Below are 23,107 nucleotides of genomic sequence, written 5' to 3'. Positions count from 1 at the left end.
TGGTGGAGGTGGGCGGATTTATGAGATGGCTATTGGCGTGAGGAAGGCGAATCTGTTTCTGCCTAGTTCGCTCGTTAATGTTGGCTTTGCAATCTGATTGGAAATCAAAACGTCTTCTTGATTGATCATTTGGTGAAGTATAGCAGTGATTGTGATTGCCGTGCTGCCAATCGGTATAGGGCTTGTTCGCTTCAGCTTATTCAGCTGACTTATCGGTCATCAAACAGTGTTTTTCTCTCACAACAAATCAGACGTTTCAGCTTTTTAGCCGGCTTATAAGCTAAACGAACAGATCTATCATACTACGCCATTTACTGTGGTTTACTTTACTAATCACGGTTGCGATCAGTGCGCGGCAGTTGAGCCGCGTAAATAGGGCCGCCGAGCAGTTGAGAGGTTATGAATTCGGCCGTGCCGGCCTTGCAAGGCCAAGGTAGGAGAGTGATCAAGTCAAGGAATCAAGTATGCTACTAGTCTTCAATCATGGGGTAATCCCAATCGGCTGGTAATCCTCGCCCTCCGTGTCTGCGGACTTGCGGTTGTGGCATTGATAGTAGCAGCAGTTGCGTTGCTGGATTTGTTTGCGGTTCGTGGCTTGGGATGGCATCAAGGTTGGAATGATGGCGCGATTAATCTGCGGGTGGAGGCAAAGAATGATGGTTTGGACGATGGAGAGGGTACGGAACGAAAGGAAGGTTGCTGGTTCCTACTTCGTACACAAGGCAAGCAACCAGTTTTTTTTTCCCTCTCGGTGACTGACAAGATGGCCCTAACCAGGATCGTAAACCTGAGCTTGGTTGGTAATTAGGCGTTCTCTCTGTCTCTGATGGACCAAGATGGTCCTGCTGCGTATCCACTGTACAGTAGACAAGACCTCGCTTTCTGGTGGGGTGGTGTCCATGTATGTGCCTGCTGGTGTCCTGGTGGGGTGGTGTCGGGGTTGTTTTGTTTAGGCAGTTTGGCAGCTGAAGTTCTACTAAGGGCCTGTTTGATACACCCTCATAAATTTTAGGACACGCATAAAGTTTAGGAGCTAGAAATTGGTAGTCCTAAAATTTATGAGTGAGCTGTTTGGATGAAATCATAATCTTTAGGATGTTAGAGGGGAAATGACTTTTGTACCCCTAATTACTCTATCCCTGCTCCGTTTCTAGCGTCGTGGAGAGAGAAGGGGAGGAGCAAGAGGGGTAAATGATGGGTTGGGGACCACTTTTAGGAGAAAAATGACCCATTATGATGGTTTGGTCCTCCTAATGAAAAAAGCACTCCTAAACATTATGAATGCACTTTTATGACATATGTTTGGATGCACAAGTCCTAAAAGTGGACTAAAAGTGAAGTCCTAAAGATTATGAGTGTGTATCCAAACAGGCCCTAAATAGTTTGTAAAAAACAGTTCCACCTCGAGAGTATTGAAGGAGTCGGAGCTGTTTTATGTGGAGAAGTTGGAAAAAAAAGTAGCTCCTCCGGCACTAGCTCTGGCTCCTTTTTAAGAGAATTTTTTTATTTTTATATTTTCTTTCTATGATTTTGTAGAAATAAATAATTGAATGAAAAAATTACAAAAATAGACTTATGTCGCCGGACCAAACGGCGGTGAGGCCTTATCGCCGTCCGGTGGTAAGGACCTTACCACCACCCAAACCAGCGGCCCGCCCACGGATTCCACTAGCACAGGTTTCGAGGAATCGTCGCTGTTTCATCCGGAAGGGAGCCCTTACCGCCAAATGAGCTGGCAGGGCTGCCCCTTATAAAAGAACGCGCGCGGGGCGCCCCCTGCTCCAGACCAGAGGGAGCCAGACCGAGCGAGTAATCCAGAACGAGCGCACCAGAGAAGGAAGGAGGGAGAGAAGGAAGGAGGGAGGGAGGAGGAGGGAGGGAGGAAGGAAGGGAGGGGAGGGGAGGAGGAAGAGGAGGAGGTGGGAGCAGTTTTTCGATCGTCGCTTCATTTCAGGTATTTTTTTTGAAATATCGTAGTTTAGATAATGTAGATAGTGTAGTTGATAGATGTAGTAGTGCATAGATCTAGTAGTTAGTTTAGTAGATCTAAGACTTAGAAAAATCTAGCGGATCTTAGAAATATGAAAATGTAGTTTAGTTAGTACAGTAGATTTAGCTTAGATATTTAGTTCACATTAAATTTAGTATTTTGTTTTATGTAGATTAAATATGTAGTAATATTATTTGCATTGCTAGGGTTATATTTTGTTTAGGTATTGACAATGTAGTTTTTACAGGGCTACTTGGAATTATTAGATTTAGTTAGAATTTTTGTACTTGCTGCGTATATTATCCCGGATACATGCATATGATAAGTTTAGTTCGTAAGATTGGTTACTGTTAAATAGTTGTTAGTGTGCTTGATAAAATCAAATGATTCCACCGTTCCACCGTTTATTAAAAAGAAGGTGTCGTTGTAGTTAACTGATTTAAGTTATTGAGAGTAATTTGAACTGCTCGTTTCATGTATGTTAGTAGGCATGTCGGATAGTTTATATTTCCAAGTGTTCTATGGTCCGGAGGAGGTTAGATATGGCCCAGAATGGGTAGATTTGAGTGGATTTCCATGTTTTTGTAAATACTTACCAAGAGCAAGAGAGAGGACTTGGGGGGCATATGCAGATGGTTTTGTAACGATTTCGGTGTTGATAGAGATCAAGTGGATGTGTTTGTGAGGGTTGTAGTGAAGAGACGGACCGACATAAACTTTGGGAGATGCTTCCTCTTGAAGGAATCCCGAGCTACCGGGCTTATATAAAGGGTTGTGCGAGGCAGGATTTACCAATCATATGGTATGTTCAATTATTCACAAAGGCTGGATCTAGCAGTCAGGTGGAAGAAGAAGTGGGAGGTGCTAAAGTTGAAGCGGAAGAAAATGTGGAGAGTACTGAGGGGGCAAACGAAGAATTTGATAATGATGGCGAAGAAGGGGGGATGCAGAGGATGATGTTGCAGCCCGTGAGCCAAATGAGGAGGCTGATGAGGGGGGAAGAAATTGATGAGTTAGTTGAGCAGGTGGAGAGGGAAGGAGAGGAGGCCAATGGTGCCGTGGATGATGACTCATCCGATGAGGAAAACACTTACCCTATTCCGCGGAACTGGTCAAATTATGACCATTCCGCCCTACAGGTCAATGTAGGGGAAAATATCCCTTGGGAGTACAGGGAGAATGAGGTATGTGTTGGTGCTTTGTACCCAAGTGGGAATGAGGTGAAGGCAGTCGTGAAGAGATTGTCCACTTTATCTTTGTAGCGTCAGTTCAAGATGGAGAAGAGTAACCCGACGGTGTATGATGTCCGTTGTGTGAAAAATGATTACCTGTTCAGGGTGCACGCATACAAGGGGAAATGGAAAGATTACTGGGAGGTAACTAGAGTGGTTGAGCACCAATGCTTCCTAGCTAAATTGGAAGGAACACAACGCAACCTCACTGCTGATTTTGTTGCTCAATAAATATATCCTCAGATAGTGTGTAATCGTAGCTTCGAGCCCAAGTCCATTATTTGTGCCATAGAGGAGAAGTTCAAGTACAAGATTAGCTATAGCAAAGCTTACCGAGCGAAGCAGAAGGTGCTAAAGATAAAGTGGGGTACGTTCGAAGCATCTTATGACAACCTCCTATCCTGTTGCACACCATATGCCAAAAGAACCTAGGAAGCTTTTATGACGTGAAAACCTATCCATGTGCTCAGATTCTAGGCAAACAGGTCCTGCAGCGGTCATTCCTGGCGTTGAGTCCTTGCATTAAGGCTTTCCACCAATGTCGACCAGTCATTTGCATTGATGGCACGTTTCTGATTGGAAGGTATAAAGAAACAATATTGACAGCTATTGGGTCCGACGGCAACAATCAGGTGTGACCGCTTGTGATCGCATTTGTGAAGAAGGAGTCTGGATATAGTTGGTATTGGTTCCTGTAAAGGGTGAAGCAAATGATTGTGTAGGACGTGGAGAGGATTTGTCTCATTCATGATCGGCACAAAGGTATTCTACAAGCAGTTGAAGACCTACAAAATGGAAGTTAGGAGCGTTTCAGGGTGGCGATATGGCCGAACTTGAAAAGTAGGTGGTGCATAAGGCATATGGGTGCAAATTTTCATAGGCAATTCAAGAACAAGACCCTTATGACATTGTTCAAGCGGCTATGCAGTTAAAATCAAGAAAGAAAATTCAACCTACTGTGGAAGAAACTTGATGACCTTACAAAGATACAATGCGAAGAACTAGCGAAGAGGGCAATCAGTGAGGCCGACCACCCTGTGTCTCTGGAGGACGTCAGGCTCGATGGTCCAAATGTCAGGCAAAGATGGGGAAGATCCATCAAGAGCTTCTCACAATGGATTGAAAATGAGCTGAAGGAAAAGTGGACATTACCCTTTGATGAGGGAGGTGCTCGGTGGGCTATAATGACTACAAACCTAGCTGAGGTTTACAACTGGGTCCTACGCGGTATTCGGGGACTGCCCCTTGTTGGTATCATGGAATTCTTACTATACCGCATCATGAAGTACTTCAAAGAAAGGTACCAGTTGGCTAATAACTCAATGCACGACAATCACAAAATATATGGGTACAAGATGACAGAGTAAATGGAGGAGACGATAAAAAAAAGCTCATTTGCATCGTGCGAATGAAGTGGGAGCTGTGGAACACCGGTTCGAGGTAGTTTGCAGGGACAAAGCTCGAATGGGCGGGAGGCGCGAAAAGCACACAAAGGAGTTCATCATCAACAATGAAGGGTGTGTTTGCTCTTGCCACGAGCCAAGGTTGCTGCACAGGCCTTGCATCCATGTCATTGCTGCATGCATCGAGGCGGGGGGACTTTAGCCTCGTTGGTTCGTGTCGCACTATTTCTTGAAGGAAACCATATGGCATACTTGGAGGAACGAGATTTATGGATATCGTTTACTAGGAGACTTCATCAACAATCCTATTAATGTCACGCGCTACATTCCTGACTCTAATCCAGTAATGTTCCAAGGGGTCGGGCGATGCAAGAACAGATGTATCCAGAATGACATGAATCAATCTGAAGCTGGTCCTGGTGTCCGCCTCTGCTCCAAGTGCCATGAAGCCGGCCACACCTACAAGAACTGCCCTGCAATGACATATGGAAGTGCGAGTACCCAAGCTGGTCCATCAATCGTTGACAGAAATGCTGTAGTGCATGGTCAGGGTCGTCATGCACGTAGCAACAATGACAGGCTTCTCTGATTCATGTGCTATGGTAGTGAAGTTGTTGTGTTTAAGTTTGTGAAGTCGTTGTGTTTTAAGTTTGTCAAGTAGTTGTGATACATGTTCTGTACTTGTAATTCAGGCGAACCTTCCGAAATGTAATGTAATATGTAACCTAAGTTGTGGTATTACGACCATGTAAGGTAATATCCTAGCCGCTTTCATTTGCAATATCTCATTTGCAGTTTGTTTTATTTCATTTTAGTCTTGAAGTCATTATTTTTTCGAGCGCGTACTTATATGTTTTGTGTTGTAGGTATGGCGTTACCAGTTCCAGAGGGTACCAGACCCCTGAGTTGCTCAATCATACCTTGAACGGCCTTCACAGGTCGTTCATGTCAGCCGTACGGGGTTCGAGTCTAGGCATGTTTCGGGCACGTAACTCGCTTTCGACGATGCCGATCGACACACGTTGGATTTCGAGGTATGTCGTACTTAGTAAAATTTATATGTTAAGTTCTAACATTAAGTTGTTTGAACTAATTAATTTTATGCATGGTACAGATTACGCGTTGCGGGCCTTCTCCCTATAGCCAGGTTAGTTGAGGGGAACATGGTCGAAGGCGCTGCGCGGCGAGGGGAAAAGTCTACACGGTTCCACTTCGACATGTCACTGCTAGCAGCTTTGCTGGACCAGTGGCGGTTGGAGACGCACACCTTCCACCTCCCAGTGGGTGAGATGGCCCCCACACTTGAGGATGTCTCCTTGCTACTTGGCCTTTCTTGTGCCAGGGGTGCCGTTGCCGCGATGGACGTCCCACCTAGCTGGCATGACGAGCTGTTGGGCCGGTTTGCGGACATTCAACACAAAGATGGTGCCCCGTTGTATCACACCTTTAGCTCCACACACGAGCCCATGAAGGCGTGGCTCTTGCAGTTCAATGTGAATACTTACTTACCTCCATGTCCAAATAGTTTTGTGTAACTCTTGATAGTGTTTGAACTAATTGTATTTTGTTATGCAGGCTGACTACACGAGGGACGACGCCACAGTATTGCGACACTTGGAGGCGTACCTACTGTAGTTCTTCGGGTGGATCATGTTGTGCACGTCGTAGGGGAGCTCAGTGCCTAAGAACCTACTTCCTTACACGAGGGCCATTGCGAAGGCCCCGCTCGACGACGTTCCACAATACAGCTAGGGTTCAGCTGTATTGGCGGCCACCTACAGGGGTGTTTGCACGGGCTGCTGCAAGGTAGCCTCGACTGAGCCAATATTCCTTAGTTGCTCGTTGCTGCTTCAGTTGTGGTTATACGAGCGGTTCCCGATCGGGCGGCCACGGATTGACATGTCCCCCCTATCAGGAGCTGCCTTTGGACCATGATGACGTCGACAGGCCCATGATGGGGTCGTTGTGGTGCTTGAGGAAGGTACAATGCTTCAACTACAATTATTTGATTCATATTATGTACATTACCTATAGTTGTTAACAATCTCCTTTATTGAGATTTTATTTATTGTAGGGATCGTGGGTTGGAGTGCAGATGAAGAAGTCATACCCGGATTTCGCGAGTCAGTTCGACACTCTTGTTGATATCGGCGTGAGGTGGAGACCCTACACCATCGAGGAGGTGCAGGCTTGTGCCCCACACGGCCTCTCTTCGTTGTGCCATCGGGACATGGAGTACTGGAGGACGACGAGGCCACTTGTCTACGACATCCACGTCGAGAACTACGCTGTTCACCGTGTCATGAGGCAGTTCAGCCTGTACCAGCAGTCCCCACTTCTTGTTACATCTGTTGTCCCGGCGGCTGTTCACAGGTACACCCCACCCTTTGATTCGCCTTCCAATATGGATTTTTTGTTTATCTAACTCGTTGCATAATGGTTATGTTAGGGCTAGCCGTCAGGGTAGTAGTGGTGGTGGGCTTGGGGTCCAGTGGGCTCCGAGGATGGTTTAGTGGGTCCACACGTGGATGACCGCTTTAGACGAGGTGGTGCAAGAGGACCATGCGCACGACGATAATGCTTTCGTAACGTACCTTCAGTGGTTCTCGCCAAGAACCAGGACGCGGTGGTTCTTGTCGAGAATCAGGATGCGGGTCACGTACGTTCCGAGTCAGCCACCGATGGAGACCGCGCTTGTCACGCAGATGTACCCGCGCTCGAGGGACGTCAACTTCGACGTCGCGGTAAGCTTCTGCATCATTTTTTACTAAAATTGCATCATGTGGTGTCGCTAACTTAAACCATATTCTCTTGCCAAAAGTACGACATTATTACATAGGTCGCTACTGAGCTGAGGTACGGCGTCGAGCATTGTGACCTCATGAGTATGAGGGACCACGAGACGCTATACAAGAGGGCCTTGGGCGTCTGCAGTAGGTTCCTCAGGGCCGTCAGTTAACGTGGCGTTCGCGGGGACATCGTGCTTCCACCACGGGCTGCATACCCCCGTTCGTCCTCTCCAGCTCCTACGCACCAGACCAGTATGTCCTCTCAACCACCCATTCGTCCGCCGTACCTGGATCCATGTACTGCACCACAGGCACATGCACTAGCGGCTGGGACGTCCAGGGGCACACCGGCACCACCACTGTTTTGGCATGCCGCCGTCGGCCCGTCCACTCTTCCGCAGTACATGACCCCGACAGGTACGTGAACGTTATTTTGTCGTACATCATTGATGAAATGTTGTCCGATTTACCTTACTAACTAATAATTTATTAACACAACCCCGCATATGTACGGTGGTTACAGTGGAGCGGGGGCCTCTTTAGCTGCACCAGGCATAGAGCTACGCCACTACAGTGCGTGATGAATACATGCTTTCTATTCTATTTTAAATACGCAACGAAACTAACAAACTATTTCCTTCGTTGCATAACAGGGTTCACAGACCGCGAAGGGGCTTCGGAGGACTCCATCAAGGAGGAGGGACAGAGGTCTAGCGTCCATGAATGGGTCGATGATTTTTTCGGACTCGAGCCTGACGTGATCGGTGCCTCGCGGTTGCGTGACACCCTGGAGGCTCCTACACATGGGGCGACCTACGAGCTCACGACACCACCTGCGGCCGCAGCGGGACGTCCGCCTCGCGACGTTGCCCCACGGGACCCCTTGACGTACAACCAGCAGCAGACCAGAGCAGTGCAGTAGGCAGCAAGGCGTGGTCGTGGTCGGGGTGACCAACCTCGTTTTAAGCAAGGACGCATTTACTGTGTAGGACTTTTTTATCTTTTGTACGCTGGTGTAGGCTATTATGTGTACGATTGTATAACGTACGATGTGTGGTCATTCGCATACTACTATATCTAGGCTGGGAGTTTAATGATTTTCAATGTTTTCGTGAATTCACTCTGCCTCTCTAAAATATATCATAAAAAATTAAAGGAACAACACTAAAAAAAGTAAGTTCCGTATTGCAATGGAACTAGATAATTGAAATATTCGATAAAGATGAAGGAAAAATATTTGATAAAAGTCAACAAGAATGAAGGATAAATAATCAATAAAAATGAAGGAAAAATATATGATAAAAGTCAAAAAAGATGAAGAGAAAACAATTAAAAACATGCTTATAGCCGTTTCAAACGGCTACAGCGTCGGCAACGGGGGGCTTACCGCTGGCTGAAACAGTAGAAGAGACCTTACCGCCATTTCGTACGGCGGTAAGGTCCTTTCCACCGTTTCAGCTAGTGAGGCATGCCCGCACGTGGCGGGCGGAACCCCACCGCCGTTTCATACGGCGAAAAGGGCCTTACCGCGTTTGGTGCGGCGGCATAAGTCTATTTTTGCAATTTTTTGTTCGACTAATTATTTCTGCAAAATCAAAAAAAATAAAAAAATCCTTTTAAGAGGAGTCCTGCCAATCTTGCCCTTAATTGAGTTGGCTGCAGGCTGCAGCGTGGCATGTGCTGCGAACACAGGCAGGCCTTCGGTCGTCTCACACCAGTGCACACAGCCTAAAGAGGCCCAGCTGAAAATAAGCAATCTGCTCGCATAAAACCTGGCCTCGGGCTGCCCCTTTGGTTACACGCCTGGACTCTTCGTGATCAGTTTGGTCATGCATTCACATTAGTCATGTGTTCACATTAGTCATGTATTCACGTTAGGCTATATATATGTAACCTCTTGTGACGTATAATCATCAATGAAAGTGCGCATGATTATCTCCGCTCGTACAGACGCAACAGCCGCTACCCACGCAAGGAAGCAGAACACTGACACAACCGCTACCTTAACCGTTAACGGTCACAGGCCACCGCATGCTCCCATGGATCCCGATTCTGCCGCCGCCTCGTCGGCCCCTACGTGGCGCCGCGCGGTGAGGCGTCGCGCGCTGGAGGGGGCACAGGAGCCGGAGCTTGGCCGGAGGGCGGAGGAGCTGGAGGAGGCGGTGGGGCGGCTGAGGGCGGAGAAGGAGGCCGCGGAGCGCGCCGCGGCGGCGCTGCAGGCGGAGCTGGACGCGGAGCGCGGGGCCGCGGAGACCGCGGTGAGCGAGGCGATGCTGATGATCGCGCGGCTGCAGAGTGAGAAGGCGGTGGCGCTGATCGAGGCCCGCGAGTTCCGCCGCCTCGCCGAGGGCCGCGCCGGCCGCGACCGCGAGCTGCAGGACGATCTCGCGGCGGTCTCCGCGCTCGCCGCGTCGTACGCCGCCCTCCTCCGCGCCCACGGCGTCGACCCCGAGGATGAAGAGGACGGCGGTAATTACGATGATGAGGAGGAGCATTCCGTCGAACACCTCGAGGCGGAGGCGGAGGCGGACGGAGAGAGCCGAGACAGCGACGTGGAGACCAAGTGCGCGGTGGTCGAGATCGAGAAGGCGTCGCCCTCGCCCCCACCGCCTACGGCCGAGAAGGAGTTCGAGTACACGATGGACGTGAGATGCACCGCCACGACGAACGCCGTGGTGACGGCGGCGGGGGAGGAGCGTGCCGTCGATATCGCGGGGGGTCTCGGTCTCTACGCGAGGGTGGAGGCGCTGGAGGCCGACAGAGTGGCGGTGCGGCGGGAGGTGGCTGCGCTGCGATCAGAGCGCGCGCATGTGGTGCTGGCGCGGCGGCTGTGGCTGAAGGCGGCCTCGGCGAGGTCAGTCGCCATGGCAGCGGAGAGGCCGCGCTTCTCGGTGCTCGCCATTTGCAAGGTACAATTTTTATTTGTTCCGAGATAATGTTGGTGCTTGTCATATGCTTGCACACTGACATACTGGGTACAGTAGTAAACAGGTAAAATAATGCCAAATTTAGCAAAAATATGTGCTGATGATGCACACTGGTTGCATTGATAGAATTTGGAGACATGGATTTTCAAAGTGGTTGAAAATGTAAGTGGTCGAAGGAAAAAAGGAAATCTTATCAATTTGCAGCCTTCTCCAGCAGCAGAAATGTTGTGCTTTTTTTGAAGTGACCCCATCTTTCTCTAAAGTTTCTCTAATGACACTGTGACACTGGTGTTAAACTCATCTAATTTCTGCAGTGGTTCTTCTCCACAATCTTATGGGGAACGAAACGTTCTGCATCTGCATCTGCAGCCAGGTAAAAGAGACTTCCTCTGTCTTTGGGTTGTCTGAGGAGGAATATGAAACTGACAATAACCAACCCGCTTCTTCCAAATCCCCAGCTCGTCGTCGACTGCGTTCCTCTTCGGCCAGCTTCTACTCCTGCAAACGGAGACACCGGGCTCGCCTGTTGCGAGCGGCCATGGTGTTCCCCGTTGTGATGACTGCTTCAGCTTTTAGTATCTGGTTTCGAATCCTAAGTTTAGGCCTATTTGGAACGCAAGAATTTCATAGTATGTTGTTCAGTCAGTAATCCGAGAAAATTCCCGTGTTTTAAACAGGGCCTTAAGCCTAACGCGTATGTGTAGTTCAATTCGTGTATAGCTCTTGTAAAATAGAGGGTTAACTCAAACATCCTGCACGTAACGTAATGTTGCGTGACACACAGTATGCCAGTTGTTGGATAAAACTGACTTAATGTACCTGAATGCATGCATAATTGCAGTCAATTGCTTCACCACTGAGGTATGTGTTAGATATACGGGCTTGGCCAATATAAACGATAATTCTGAATAAATCTCAAAGGTCCATTAGCGTAAGAGGGGTACCACATCTATTAATCCCATATTGCTAATAGACGAGGGTGTTGAGGGTTTTCCTTCTTATATATATAGACCACCTCCCTCCTGGAATAGATGCAATATAGACTACTATACGGGAAGGCCTCAAGTTAGGATATCCCTAAGGTGGTTTGTACAAGTTAGGTTTTTGTCTCTTCTCGCTATTGCGCCACCACCGTAATCTACTCCATCCCAAGCGTCGGCGTGCACCGGCAAACGGGAGAGCAGGTCTCCGGAACCTCTTGCTCTTGTGATTCTGCACCAGGAGAGGGCGGATAAGGTTTTTGGGAAGCGCTCTACGCGACTGCTCAAGGTCTTCACCACGGCTCGTCTTCCGTCCCAGTCCGGCATTGCAGCGGCTCGTCGTCTTCAGTGTCGTCTGCTGTCCTCCATCCGCAACACAGTCGTCGTTTTGTCGGCACCGCTTCCCATCACGGCTGCACCCGCTCAGTACGTACGCTGTGATTTGATCTATTATTTCAGCATGTTTTATGAGAATATGATGTCGTTCTTGCTGTTGCCTAGTATGTTAGAGTCTTGCCTGCTAGGTTTAATTCTTTTTACGAGAAATATAGTTCGGAATTTAATCGTATAATTGCTTAATTTTCCAACAGTATGGACCCACTTGTGGAAATAAATAATTAATTCACTTAACAGAGTAAGCAATCTAGCATGCACTACTTAACAGTAGGACAAGGCATATCTGCCGCATGAATGTCTGGATCATGCAATTAGCTCAGGCTCATCATGCCACATGGACACATGGCACGCGACTCAGTTGTTCGGTGCTAGAAGTCCCAGATCCTATGGATGAAATATGGCTTTTCTTATCACATAACCTCTAGGAGTTGCGAGGGGGAAGGGATTCCATTTATAGATCAAGCAACGTACATCCCCAAATTACAAAGAAACCAGGCATCCTCGGGAAAACGATGATCCTTCCATTCCCCTGACCGGAGACAACGCGAAGGCAGAGCATTGAAGCATCAGCCGCATCTTGAGCAACGGGAACACTGAACGAACAACAGCATCCTTGACGTGGAGCTCCGTCGGGAAAACTTCGATCTGGCGCCGCCAACCACAGACTCGCCGGAGTTGGAGGCCCAGTAGCCTTGTCCGGCGCAGCCCACCATGGGCCGGACCCGGGTGGAGGCAGACGCAGCCCACCAGTGCACCGTTCTATTCGACGCGTCGTCAGTCTCTCGCTCCCGTACCCTAGCTAGCCGTCGTCTCTCTCTCTCGCCGTCGACCCGTCGTGCCCCTCCCATCCCCGCAAGGCCGCAAGCTCCGTCCCTCCACCGACCACCGTTGCCGGCGTTCCACATTCGTCCTCCGCGCATCAAGACTCATGTGCGCGTTGCGCCGCTCGGCTGCCGCGCCTCTGACACCAAACGCGGCCGGTGTCCTGCGGCCGTGTTCGCTGTTTGACCGAGCACCGAGCACATTGTGCCCGCCCTATGGATCCCGATCCCGACCCGTATAGGCTGGAGCTCCCCATGGACCATGCAAGCGTGCTATGTGCAGCACTGCAGCAGCATTGCAGAGCTCTCCTCCGTTGGCATTGTAGCAGTATTGGCAAGAATTAGGTAATAATTTTCACTCTACGTAATTGGATTTAAATCCAAAATCGTAGAATTAGCCAATTAAGAACCAATTGCACGCTGAGATATGAAACCATTTGTATTGCATCTTCTAGAATCACATAATGAATGGGTCCAATACGCTATCTCTTTATATCATGTGCTATCTTCTATAAAGACATGAAAAACTTGGATGAACCAATGGATGACCCAAATCTTCGTTAATTAGGCATGTTTGTTATATGTTTTTATCTATTTTGTTATTCAGGGAGTTGAAGTATCTTATCAATTGGGCATGTGCATTTTACTTTAGTTATAGCTTGATGTGTGACCCGGCATGAGTCGTTTAACTCTTTAGTTTTAGGCCCTCGCCTGTAACACCCCAAAATCTCCAACTTTGCATTTTGATAAAATTTGCTAGAAACGATTTGCTTGTTTAAGGCATATAAGGTCATTTTACATTTTTAGTCATTTAAAAGCATTTTTCTAATTAAATAATGAACTATAGGATTTTATTTGTGCATTCATGCCGCGGCATAGTGTTCATCTTGTTTGCTCGATTTCAAGCTTGTGTTTTGCTTTTGGGTGGCTGTTTCCCTTTGTCAATTAGGCCTTGGCACTATGCAAAAAGAAGATTTCCCATCATATTAAATTTGCGGTACATGCATGGAGTACTAAATGTAGACGAAATCAAAAACTAATTGCACAGTTTTGTTGTACTTTGCGAGACGAATCTTTTGAGCCTAATTAGTCATTGTTTGGACAATAATTCACAAATACAAACGAAATGCTACAGTTACGCATTTATGGCAAAATGTAAATTTTGCCACTCCCAATTTAGGAACTAGCCCTTAGATAGTTGTGTTTGTGTTTCAAAGTTCAGGCAGTCTGTAGCCTTTCAGCTTGGCTTTCAGAGTTCAGTCTGTTGGCCGGTGTCCTTCTGTTTTAAATTCTGGAGCAGCAGCTAGCTGTAGGCGCAACTCACGTTTTCAGGCCGTCGCAGCTTCCTGCTGGCGCTGGTAGCCTTTAGCCTGTTGTTCAGCGTTTCCTCTCTGGCAGCAGAACGCCGCAGGCCGGCGGCCATTTTGGCCCGTCCAGTCGCCGGCAATAGCAGATGGGCCAGCTCCGTTTCTTTTGTCCGTTTCCCTCGCCTCAGCCCAGACAACAGGCAGCAGCCCAGCTTCCGCCGCACGCATCGGCCCAGCTCCTTCATCCGCTCGCAGCAGCTCCGCTCGCTGAGCAGCGGGGTCCGCCCGTCATCCCCGAGCTCCGCACGATTCCTCCGGCGCCGTTTCCTCCGCTCGGACTTGTTCCGCGTCGCGTCCGTCCTGGCCTCTGGGCCCGCACGCCGAGGACCTAGTTAGGGCGCCGCAATACCGCCGCCACAGTTCGCATCTAACCCGAACTCCCGTCTCTCCTGCACGCGCCGCACCCGAGTCTCCTTGCGCCGCCACCCGGAGCTTTGCGCCGCAGCAGTCGATCTCCTCCGCCGTGGCCACTCGTCGCTTCCGACTCCGCATCCTGGTGAGGACCCGGCCAAGCTGCTCCCGCGCGGTACCTCGTTCTCTCTCGCCCGCAAGATCTCGCCGGAGCGCCGCCGCATGCCACCGCGCTGTGCGCGCCGCCCCGCCGCGTTTCGGCCGTCGCCAACCGCCGAAACGGGCTCGCCTTGCCCTTATCGTGTTTCTGGTGATCTCCTTGCGCGAAACGGTGCCCGGGAGCCACGTTTTGGCCAAGTCCGGCGAAGCGCCGCCGCTCGCCGGCGAGCCGCCGCCGCGAGCAGCTGGTCCGCCTCCGTCTCCAGCCGCGCGCAACGCCAGCCGCCCGCTGCCGAACCAACGGCCCGGATCAGATCTGACCAGGTCAAACCGGTCAAACGCGCCGCGCCGCGCCACGTTTTTGTTTAAGCCCCTACATTTTCCGCAAATTGCGCTGCCGTCCGCAGCAGTTCAAAAAGAATTTCAATTTAGATCCTGTTTCTTGCTGTTTAGCCCCTGGAATCTCAGTTTGTTCGCAGTTATGCCCCTCCATCTTGTTTTAAGCATAGCTTTTGCATTATAGCTCCGTTTTTAGCGTTCTTTATATCCATGTGTTAGTTTTAATGCGTAGAATAATTTTGTAAGCTTGTTTCCTCTGATTGGCGTACTGTTTTCTCATGTATTGCATTTGTTTGCTTATATGTGCTCGTGCGGTGCGGTCAGCAGTTCGAGGGGTTCGAGGAACCGGCTTTCGAGGACTACGTGCAGCACGAGTAGGAGCAAGAAGGCAAGTCATGTCCTTGATCACTCCTTTTAAGTCCTATTCACCTTTACTTTCATGTTCATTACAACATTGCCATGCACAATATAATTTTTTTTGGGTCCTAATTAAGGATTTCCTAGATTTTATTTACCTTTGCCTTGTCCAACCGGGTTAAATTCATGTTGGGTAGTTCATGCTTAGTGCTCAAACATGGATATGGTGGTTTAATCTGAAACATTATTAATTTGGTTTTATTCATGTTGTACCTTCCATTAAGTCAAGATCACAAATGTTAAATTGAACATGGAGCGACCACCCAGGAAAACAGTGCAACCACCGGAACTATCATGGCTCTGGTCTTGGCTAAGTAATTAGAAACTCTAGTTTAAAACAGTCTTACCAAAAGGGCAAGAAGGGCGGCGGTAGATTGGGTGAGATGCCTTGCTACTGATCTGGAAACCTTAGTGGGCTACTTTATACTAGCGAATCTTTGTAAAGGCCTCGTAACGTCCCTATGCAGTCACACCTCGGAAGTGTGGTTTGGCACCTCAGAAGAATGTAAAGTACAAAGTGTTTGAATTTACTCTGTGCCCTTTTAATCTTGTATCGTTGGAGTTGTCATGCATATTTACATCTAGATAGGCTCACATGTGTTAGCTAAGTGTAACTCCAGGTTGTTGCTCCACGGCCATGGTTTTAATGATGACATTACCCTTTGAACCTTTCAAATGTCATTTTAGTTTAGTTAGATTTGCTCTCCCCACTTTACTTTTAATGAAGTCTCTTATTTTGTTTTCTTAGAGATCTCCTTATGTATGCCTGTGCATATCAAAGTTGAAAACATTGTCTTTGTTGTAGCAGCAACTTATACAATTTGTGGAAACCTTATCTGTTGAAACTAACACTCTTCTTCAGTTGAGATATCACTTTTGTGTTAAGCTTGTAGCATTAACAATTAAGTTCTACCTTTTTGAATTTGTTGTTTTGTATTCAGAAGCTATTACATTATCATGAAGGAACCACTATTGGACCATGAATCTTCTTCCTTATCTGAAGCAAAAAGAAGTAGATCACTTTTCGCAGATGTTGGATTGTTTAGTAATATCACTTTTTCTTGGATGGGTCCTTTACTTGATCTTGGGAAGAGGAAAACACTAGACCTTAATGATGTGCCATTCTTGGATGACTGTGACAGTGTCCATGGAATCATCCCTAAGTTTCGTTCAAAGATTGCCTCGATTTCTGCTACAGGGCAGTACAATGATGTTACAACAGTTAAGCTAGCCAAAGCTCTTGTGCTCACAACATGGAAACTAATCATTGTCACTGCAGTTTATGCCCTACTCCGTACTGTTACTTCATATGTTGGTCCCTATCTGATTGAGTACTTTGTTGGCTATCTAAATGAAAGCCCACGACCTACTAAAAAGGGATACCTTATGGTTTTGGCATTTGTTGTTGCACAGTTCATGGAAAGTCTCTCGTCAAGGCATTTGCTCTTCAGATCTCAGCAATTAGGTGTGCGTGTGCGTTCAGCTCTTATTGCTATTATTTACCAAAAGGGTCTTGCCCTCTCCAGTCAGTCCAGGCAAAGTAGCTCAAGTGGAGAGCTGATCAATGTTGTGAGCCTTGATGCTGAGCGCGTAGGAGATTTCAATTGGTCTATGCACGAGCTTTGGCTGGTCCCTGTACAAATTAGTCTTGCAATGGTTATCTTATACTCTACTCTTGGCTTGGCAGCATTTGCTGCCCTTGGTGCCACACTTTTGACAATGTTGGCTAATATACCTTTGGGGAAGATTGAGCAAAATTACCAAGAGAAAACTATGACTGCCAAGGATGCTAGAATGAGCGCTATGTCTGAGATATTACAGAACATGCACATTCTCAAGCTTCAAGGTTGGGAATTGGTTTTCTTCTCCAAGGTAAAAGAGTTGAGGATGGTTGAGATGAACTGGATAAAGAAATATGTCTACACCTCGTCAATGCTTATATCTGTCTTTTTTGGTGCTCCTGCATTTGTTGCTATGATCACATTTGGAACTTGCATGCTTTTAGGCATTCCATTAGAAACAGGGAAAGTATTATCTGCTCTGGCAACAATTAGGCAGTTGCAAGGTCCTATACACAGTCTTCCGGACACAATCTCGTCAGTCATTCAAACAAAAGTATCACTTGACAGGATATGCTCATTTCTATGCCTTGAGGAATTAGCGAGTGATGCCGTAACTAAGCTTCCAAGTGGTAGCACCGATATATCCATTGAGGTAAGGAATGGTCACTTCTCTTGGGATACATCTTCTCAGGTGCCTACTCTCCAAGACTTAAACTTTCGTGTACAACAAGGAATGAGAGTTGCTATTTGTGGAACTATTGGATCTGGTAAATCAAGCTTACTGTCATGCATACTTGGTGAGATACCAAAGTTATTTGGAGAGGTTCAAACTTGTGGTCGAATTGCTTATGTTAGCCAATCACCATGGATACAAAGTGGGACAATTGAAGAAAATATACTTTTCGGCACACAAATGAATAGGGAAAGATACAAAAAGGTCCTTGAAGCATGCTCTTTTACAAATGATTTGGATATATTGCCTTTGGGTGACCAAACAGTTATAGGAGAGAGAGGAATCAACCTAAGTGGTGGACAAAAACAGAGGATACAAATTGCCCGTGCTTTGTATCAAGATGCTGATATCTTTCTATTTGATGATCCATTTAGTGCGGTTGATGCTCGTACTGGACTGCACTTATTCAAGGTACGTTTTGACATTTCATACATTCTATTGCTAAAATTCATAGCCACTTAATAGTCCTGATTGTATAAAATAATTTTTGTAGGTCATAATGTTGCAATATTCATGTTTACTTCTTTCCCTAATTTTTTTTTCTGGTTCAATATTTGTTTTAATTTTTTAGCACTTAAGCTATTTAATTATTCTTGCAAAGTTATCCAAATTTGAAAATAAGTAAGAGCTGTTTTCTTTTTGTTTTGGTTAATACAGCTGCCAAATACGTAAGAACTAGACTTTGGCTCGACTCAGTAGCAATGAATATAGATAAGATAATGCTTAAAGAAAGTATGCATTCTGGACAAAGCTATTACCTCCATATCCGCCAGTCCGCTGTTTTACCATCCCTCTCTCCTGTCGGATCTGGCCACAGGGACTTCTTCTGCCCTGCCACTGTGGACTTGATTCCGCCATCTTCCCGCTGTCGCGCCGTCAGGTTTCGCTGTTGCTGAACCCCACTGGCCACCGCTCATTGCCTTCTCGTGTGCTGAAAAGAGGTGAACCGCCACGTGGGGTGCAGACGCAGATTGCTTCGTCATCGTTACGTGCCGTGTAGCCGAATTTGGAAAACAGAATGACGCAACATTTAAGTACTTCCACTGAAATGCTGCATCATTCCGTCAAAAAAGAAATGTTGCATCATTCATGGGTGCATGAATACATTCAGGATCATTTCATTGCGTCCATTTAACAAAATACATGGGCAGCACATCATGAACCATTTCATCCCATTCATTTTAATTCTTCAAACCAAACACACCTTAAATTGAGCACTAAATCTTATCTCTAACGAATCTCTCATTTAAACTAATGTATCTCTTAGGCTCACTTGGAAACCAAGTAAAAGATATCTGGCTTTTCTCTAAGATGGGTTTGGTATGGCCGTCGCCGTGCGTGCCAACATCTGGTTACAAATATTGCACAGAAAAACCAAAACTAGTATTGGCAAACGAAAACCAACTTGCTTAAATGAACATCTATTTTAGGCCAGGGGCAGTAGCTTATTTTGAATTCATCTTGTCTAAGGTACCAAAAATGGGGTTTTAGAGGACTGAGAAACACTAGAGTCTCCTTTCACACTTTTGATTATGTTAAACAATTCCTATATTTTGATTGGCTGTTAGCTATGCAGTTTTGACTTTAATTAATTTGTCCTTGAGCGTGATTTTAGGGTTCAAAAGATTATGTGCTGATATTAAGTGATTTTTACCGGCTATAACTTGTATTTTGCAGGAGTGCTTGCTAGGATTTTTAGCTTCAAAAACTGTTGTATATGTTACCCATCATGTCGAATTTTTACCTTCAGCTGATGTTATCCTGGTAAGCTGGCAAATATCTAGTCTTTTCTTTTATGTTACACAAAACAATTTTTCCACTTTTCTAGTTCCTCTCCTCATTTTTCAGGTTCTGAGAGATGGAAAAATAGCACAGTCAGGGGATTACACTGAAATTCTTAAATCTGGAGAAGAGCTCATGGAATTAGTTGTATCCCACAAAGATGCCTTATCAACTCTAGACATGCTGGAGTGCCCTAGTGGCAATTTTGATAGTACATATCATCCTGGTGGTAATGGAAGCACCCTATTCATAGCAGGGGATAAAAAAGATGATAACAATGAAGAAGAAGGAATTGTTCAAAATGGCCAACTGGTAGAAGAAGAGAGGGAGAAAGGCCGGGTTGGATTTATTGTCTACTGGAAATATATTACGATGGCATATAATGGAGCACTAGTGCCACTTATTTTGCTAGCTCAGATCATTTTCCAAGTTCTTCAAATTGGAAGCAATTTCTGGATGGCTTGGGCAGCTCCAGTATCTAAAGATGTGGATCCTCCAGTGAGTAGCTTGCTGATGGTAAATGTATATGTTGCATTAGCACTTGTTAGCTCATTGTGCATCTTCATACGGTCACATTTTCTTGTCATGGCTGGATGTAAGACTGCTACTATTCTATTTGAAAAGATGCACGAGTGCATATTCCGAGCTCCAATGTCTTTCTTTGACTCCACTCCTAGTGGGCGTATCTTGAATAGAGTAAGCAATTACATTCAGCATGTTATTTTTAACCACATATAGAATTAGCATGTCCTTGGACTGCTATTTGCTTTTTTGTTGTGTTAATGCTGAAAGTTGAAACAAATTGTAGGCTTCCACTGATCAAAGCACGGTGGATACAAGAATTTTTGACCTGATGGGCTATCTTCTATTTCCTGCCATTGAGATTATAGGAACAATTATTCTAATGTCACAGATTGCTTGGCCAGTCATCATAATTTTTATCCCCATTATTGTTGCATCGCTGTGGTATCAGGTAATTTTTATATAGTTTATATATTAATTTTCTATTTTTTATAATTAGCGGTGCCAGTTTCTCATTGATTGCAATTATGTGTTTTTTCTGGGGGACCTAACTTACATGAGTCAAGGGTCTAAAAGTGCATATAAAATTACAGACTCAGGTCGCAATGCCCATTTGTATTGGATAGATTAGTAATAGTTCAGTCAAGATATTCTTCTACCTTATGATATTCATTAAGTTGAATCTTAGAATTATTAATATGTGTTTTGTGTTTATTATTTGGCCCCTAATCATCATACACTTTCCCCACTTTTAGCAATATTACATAGATGCTGCTAGAGAGTTGCAAAGGTTGATTGGAGTTTGCAGAGCTCCCGTGATGCAACATTTTACTGAATCAATAGCTGGCTCAAATATCATTAGATGCTTTCAAAAGGAAAGACAATTTATCAGTTCTATTGGACATTTGATGGATAATTTATCTCGACCAAGTTTATATAATGCTGCTGCGATGGAATGGCTGTGCTTTCGCTTGGATATTCTTTCATCCTTCATTTTTTCCTTCACATTGATACTTCTGGTCTCCTCGTCAACAGCTCTAATCGACCCAAGTCAGTAAATCGAGCTTTTTCTAGCAAGATTAAATTTGTTCCTAGTCTCAACTAACATCATTGATGATATTTTTTGCACAGAGACTGCTGGTCTTGCAGTCACTTATGGACTAAGTCTCAATATGCTACAAGGGTGGGCTATTGCTGTCCTCTGCAGTTTGGAAAATCGAATGATATCTGTGGAAAGAATGTTGCAGTATATGAACATTCCTTCTGAACCACCACTTACAATATCAGAAAGTAGACCAAATTGCCAGTGGCCAACAAAGGGTGAAATTGAGCTTCGTAACCTCCACGTTCGTCTCTTCAACTTTATGCTACATATATTCAGTTTGTATATATGTTGCTGTACTTATATCAGTATTTATGGAACTTCCAAAATTTTGTGGGATAGTTTCTGGGATAGTAATGCTGACTGTTTTTTTAAAAAAAGACTTTCATTACAAGGCATTGTTTAGTATTTTTGATGTTTTCTCTAAGTGCCTATATGTGATCCAGGTACGGTATGCACCACAATTGCCTTTTGTTTTGAAAGGTCTGACATGCACCTTACCAGGAGGAAAGAAGACAGGTATTGTTGGAAGAACAGGTGGTGGCAAGTCAACCTTGATTCAAGCATTGTTCCGCATTGTGGAGCCATGTATTGGGCAAGTGTTGATAGATGGCATTGACATCTGCACCATTGGACTGCATGACCTCCGGACAAGATTGAGCATCATTCCACAAGATCCTGTTATGTTTGAGGGGACCCTGCGAAGCAATATTGACCCTCTGGGGGAGTATAGTGATGAGCAAATCTGGGAGGTACATTTTAATTGTTAACTTTATTTCTTGTTCTCAACGCTTCCTTTGTGTATTACATGTTTTTTTTATTACAACGTTCGTTTGTGCTATTTGGTGGCTAAATTATTGTATGTATGTGTTCTCTAGGCATTGGATTCCTGTCATCTTGGGGATGAAGTTAGAAAGAACGAGCTTAAGCTTGACTGGACAGGTTTGATATCTGGCAGAAGGTCCCGAGACACTGCTCCATGATTGTCAAAACCATAACTCGTTCTTTGACCTTTGAAATGCAGTGCGCGGAAATGGCAAAAACTGGAGCGCAGGTCAGCGTCAACTTGTCTGTTTGGGAAGGGTGATTTTAAAAAGGAGAAAGATCTTAGTTTTGGATGAAGCAACTTCTTCTGTGGATCCAATAACAGACAATTTGATTCAAAAAACCTTAAAACATCAATTTCCCGAATGCGCAGTGATTACAATAGCGCATCGTATTACATCAGTTCTTGATAGTGACAAAGTCTTGCTTCTCGACAACGGTTAGTTTGCCCCCTGACTCGAGCCAGAAATGTCTACATTTGTTTCTCCTCCCACTTTAACTCTGTTCATGTTGTAAAACAGGTGCTATTGCAGAGTATGACGAACCAGCAAAACTGCTAGAGGACAGCGCATCCTTATTTTCCAAACTCGTATCTGAGTATACCATGGGATCAGATTATAAGTAGCAGTTGCAAGAACTGCAAAATTAATAGTTTAGAGATGATGTTTCGTCATAATTTATTGTGTATTGGGGTTTGGGAATGTGTAATGGAATATTATTTCCTTCCCATGCTTCCTGCGGACAGAGTGGCATAAGAGCAACTCCAAGAGTACTCTAAAAACTATGTATTGGAGGTTCTTCCAAAAAAATTTCCTCAAAAACATATCAATCCACAGCAGATCGCTAATAAATAGCCCCCAATATTTTAAAACAGGCCACGTTATCATATTGGGCCCATCGGAAGGGACGCTCGAGCGTGCGGGAATCAGGATTGGGGGATGAATGCTCTAATTCTACTCCGGATGATGTACTTGGCGTTCCGTCGCATCATCTAATTAGTTTATTACTTGATCATTAGACAGTGAAGCGGATGTTACATGCCAAATTGCTGTGCAATAAATTAAATGTACTTGGGATAAATTATGCTTTTTACGGTACACTGTAGTAATGTACCGCTTTAGTGTATTTTCATATTATATACCAAGTATGCCACAACAAGATGCCATCACTAGGGAGATGTAATCATGTAATTAACATTATATGTATATAGTGCTGCAACGCTTTCCAAAACATCAACTATACAAATTTTGAACTAATAAATAGATGGGGTGATTTGCAACCACCAACTATTTGACCATTACCCGTATACCTTCCAAGTTTTTGTGTAATTTACTTTCCGAAAATATTGGACATACCACTCAAATTTCAAGGAAAGATCAAACAAAGGTTGATTTGAACTATCAGTTAACA

At 45.6% G+C, this 23,107-nt stretch overlaps 2 protein-coding genes across 2 annotated transcripts; both read left to right on the top strand.

Annotated features, from left to right (window-relative positions):
• The first annotated feature begins 9,199 nt into the window (after nt 1–9,199).
• LOC117833234 (uncharacterized) lies at nt 9,200–10,917 on the top strand. Its single transcript, XM_034712665.2, has 3 exons — nt 9,200–10,323; nt 10,656–10,714; nt 10,800–10,917. The coding sequence occupies exons 1-3, from the start codon at nt 9,331–9,333 to the stop codon at nt 10,915–10,917; spliced, it is 1,170 nt and encodes a 389-aa protein (XP_034568556.2). The 5' UTR covers nt 9,200–9,330.
• Nucleotides 10,918–16,116: 5,199 nt separating this feature from the next.
• LOC117833699 (ABC transporter C family member 3) lies at nt 16,117–22,543 on the top strand. Its single transcript, XM_034713293.2, has 10 exons — nt 16,117–17,877; nt 19,144–19,230; nt 19,315–19,944; nt 20,057–20,221; nt 20,526–20,820; nt 20,902–21,116; nt 21,319–21,624; nt 21,751–21,814; nt 21,897–22,136; nt 22,219–22,543. The coding sequence occupies exons 1-10, from the start codon at nt 16,129–16,131 to the stop codon at nt 22,320–22,322; spliced, it is 3,855 nt and encodes a 1,284-aa protein (XP_034569184.1). The 5' UTR covers nt 16,117–16,128; the 3' UTR covers nt 22,323–22,543.
• Nucleotides 22,544–23,107: the final 564 nt, after the last annotated feature.

The sequence above is a fragment of the Setaria viridis genome, chromosome 8 (assembly GCF_005286985.2).
Source record: "Setaria viridis chromosome 8, Setaria_viridis_v4.0, whole genome shotgun sequence".
In the NCBI taxonomy this organism is placed as follows: Eukaryota; Viridiplantae; Streptophyta; class Magnoliopsida; order Poales; family Poaceae; genus Setaria; species Setaria viridis.
The sequence above is the reverse complement of the archived record's forward strand: the minus strand, read 5'-3'. Positions and strand labels throughout refer to the sequence as shown.

What these genes read in the sequence shown, in the direction of transcription:
- LOC117833234 (XM_034712665.2), top strand. Translation starts at nt 9,331, where the DNA reads ATGAAAGTGCGCATGATTATCTCCGCTCGTACAGACGCAACAGCCGCT. An exon ending in CGGTGCTCGCCATTTGCAAG is followed by an intron (nt 10,324 to 10,655) that starts GTACAATTTTTA and finishes TAATTTCTGCAG; the next exon opens with TGGTTCTTCTCCACAATCTT. An exon ending in GCATCTGCATCTGCAGCCAG is followed by an intron (nt 10,715 to 10,799) that starts GTAAAAGAGACT and finishes CCAAATCCCCAG; the next exon opens with CTCGTCGTCGACTGCGTTCC.
- LOC117833699 (XM_034713293.2), top strand. Translation starts at nt 16,129, where the DNA reads ATGAAGGAACCACTATTGGACCATGAATCTTCTTCCTTATCTGAAGCA. An exon ending in CTGGACTGCACTTATTCAAG is followed by an intron (nt 17,878 to 19,143) that starts GTACGTTTTGAC and finishes TGTATTTTGCAG; the next exon opens with GAGTGCTTGCTAGGATTTTT. An exon ending in GTGGGCGTATCTTGAATAGA is followed by an intron (nt 19,945 to 20,056) that starts GTAAGCAATTAC and finishes AACAAATTGTAG; the next exon opens with GCTTCCACTGATCAAAGCAC.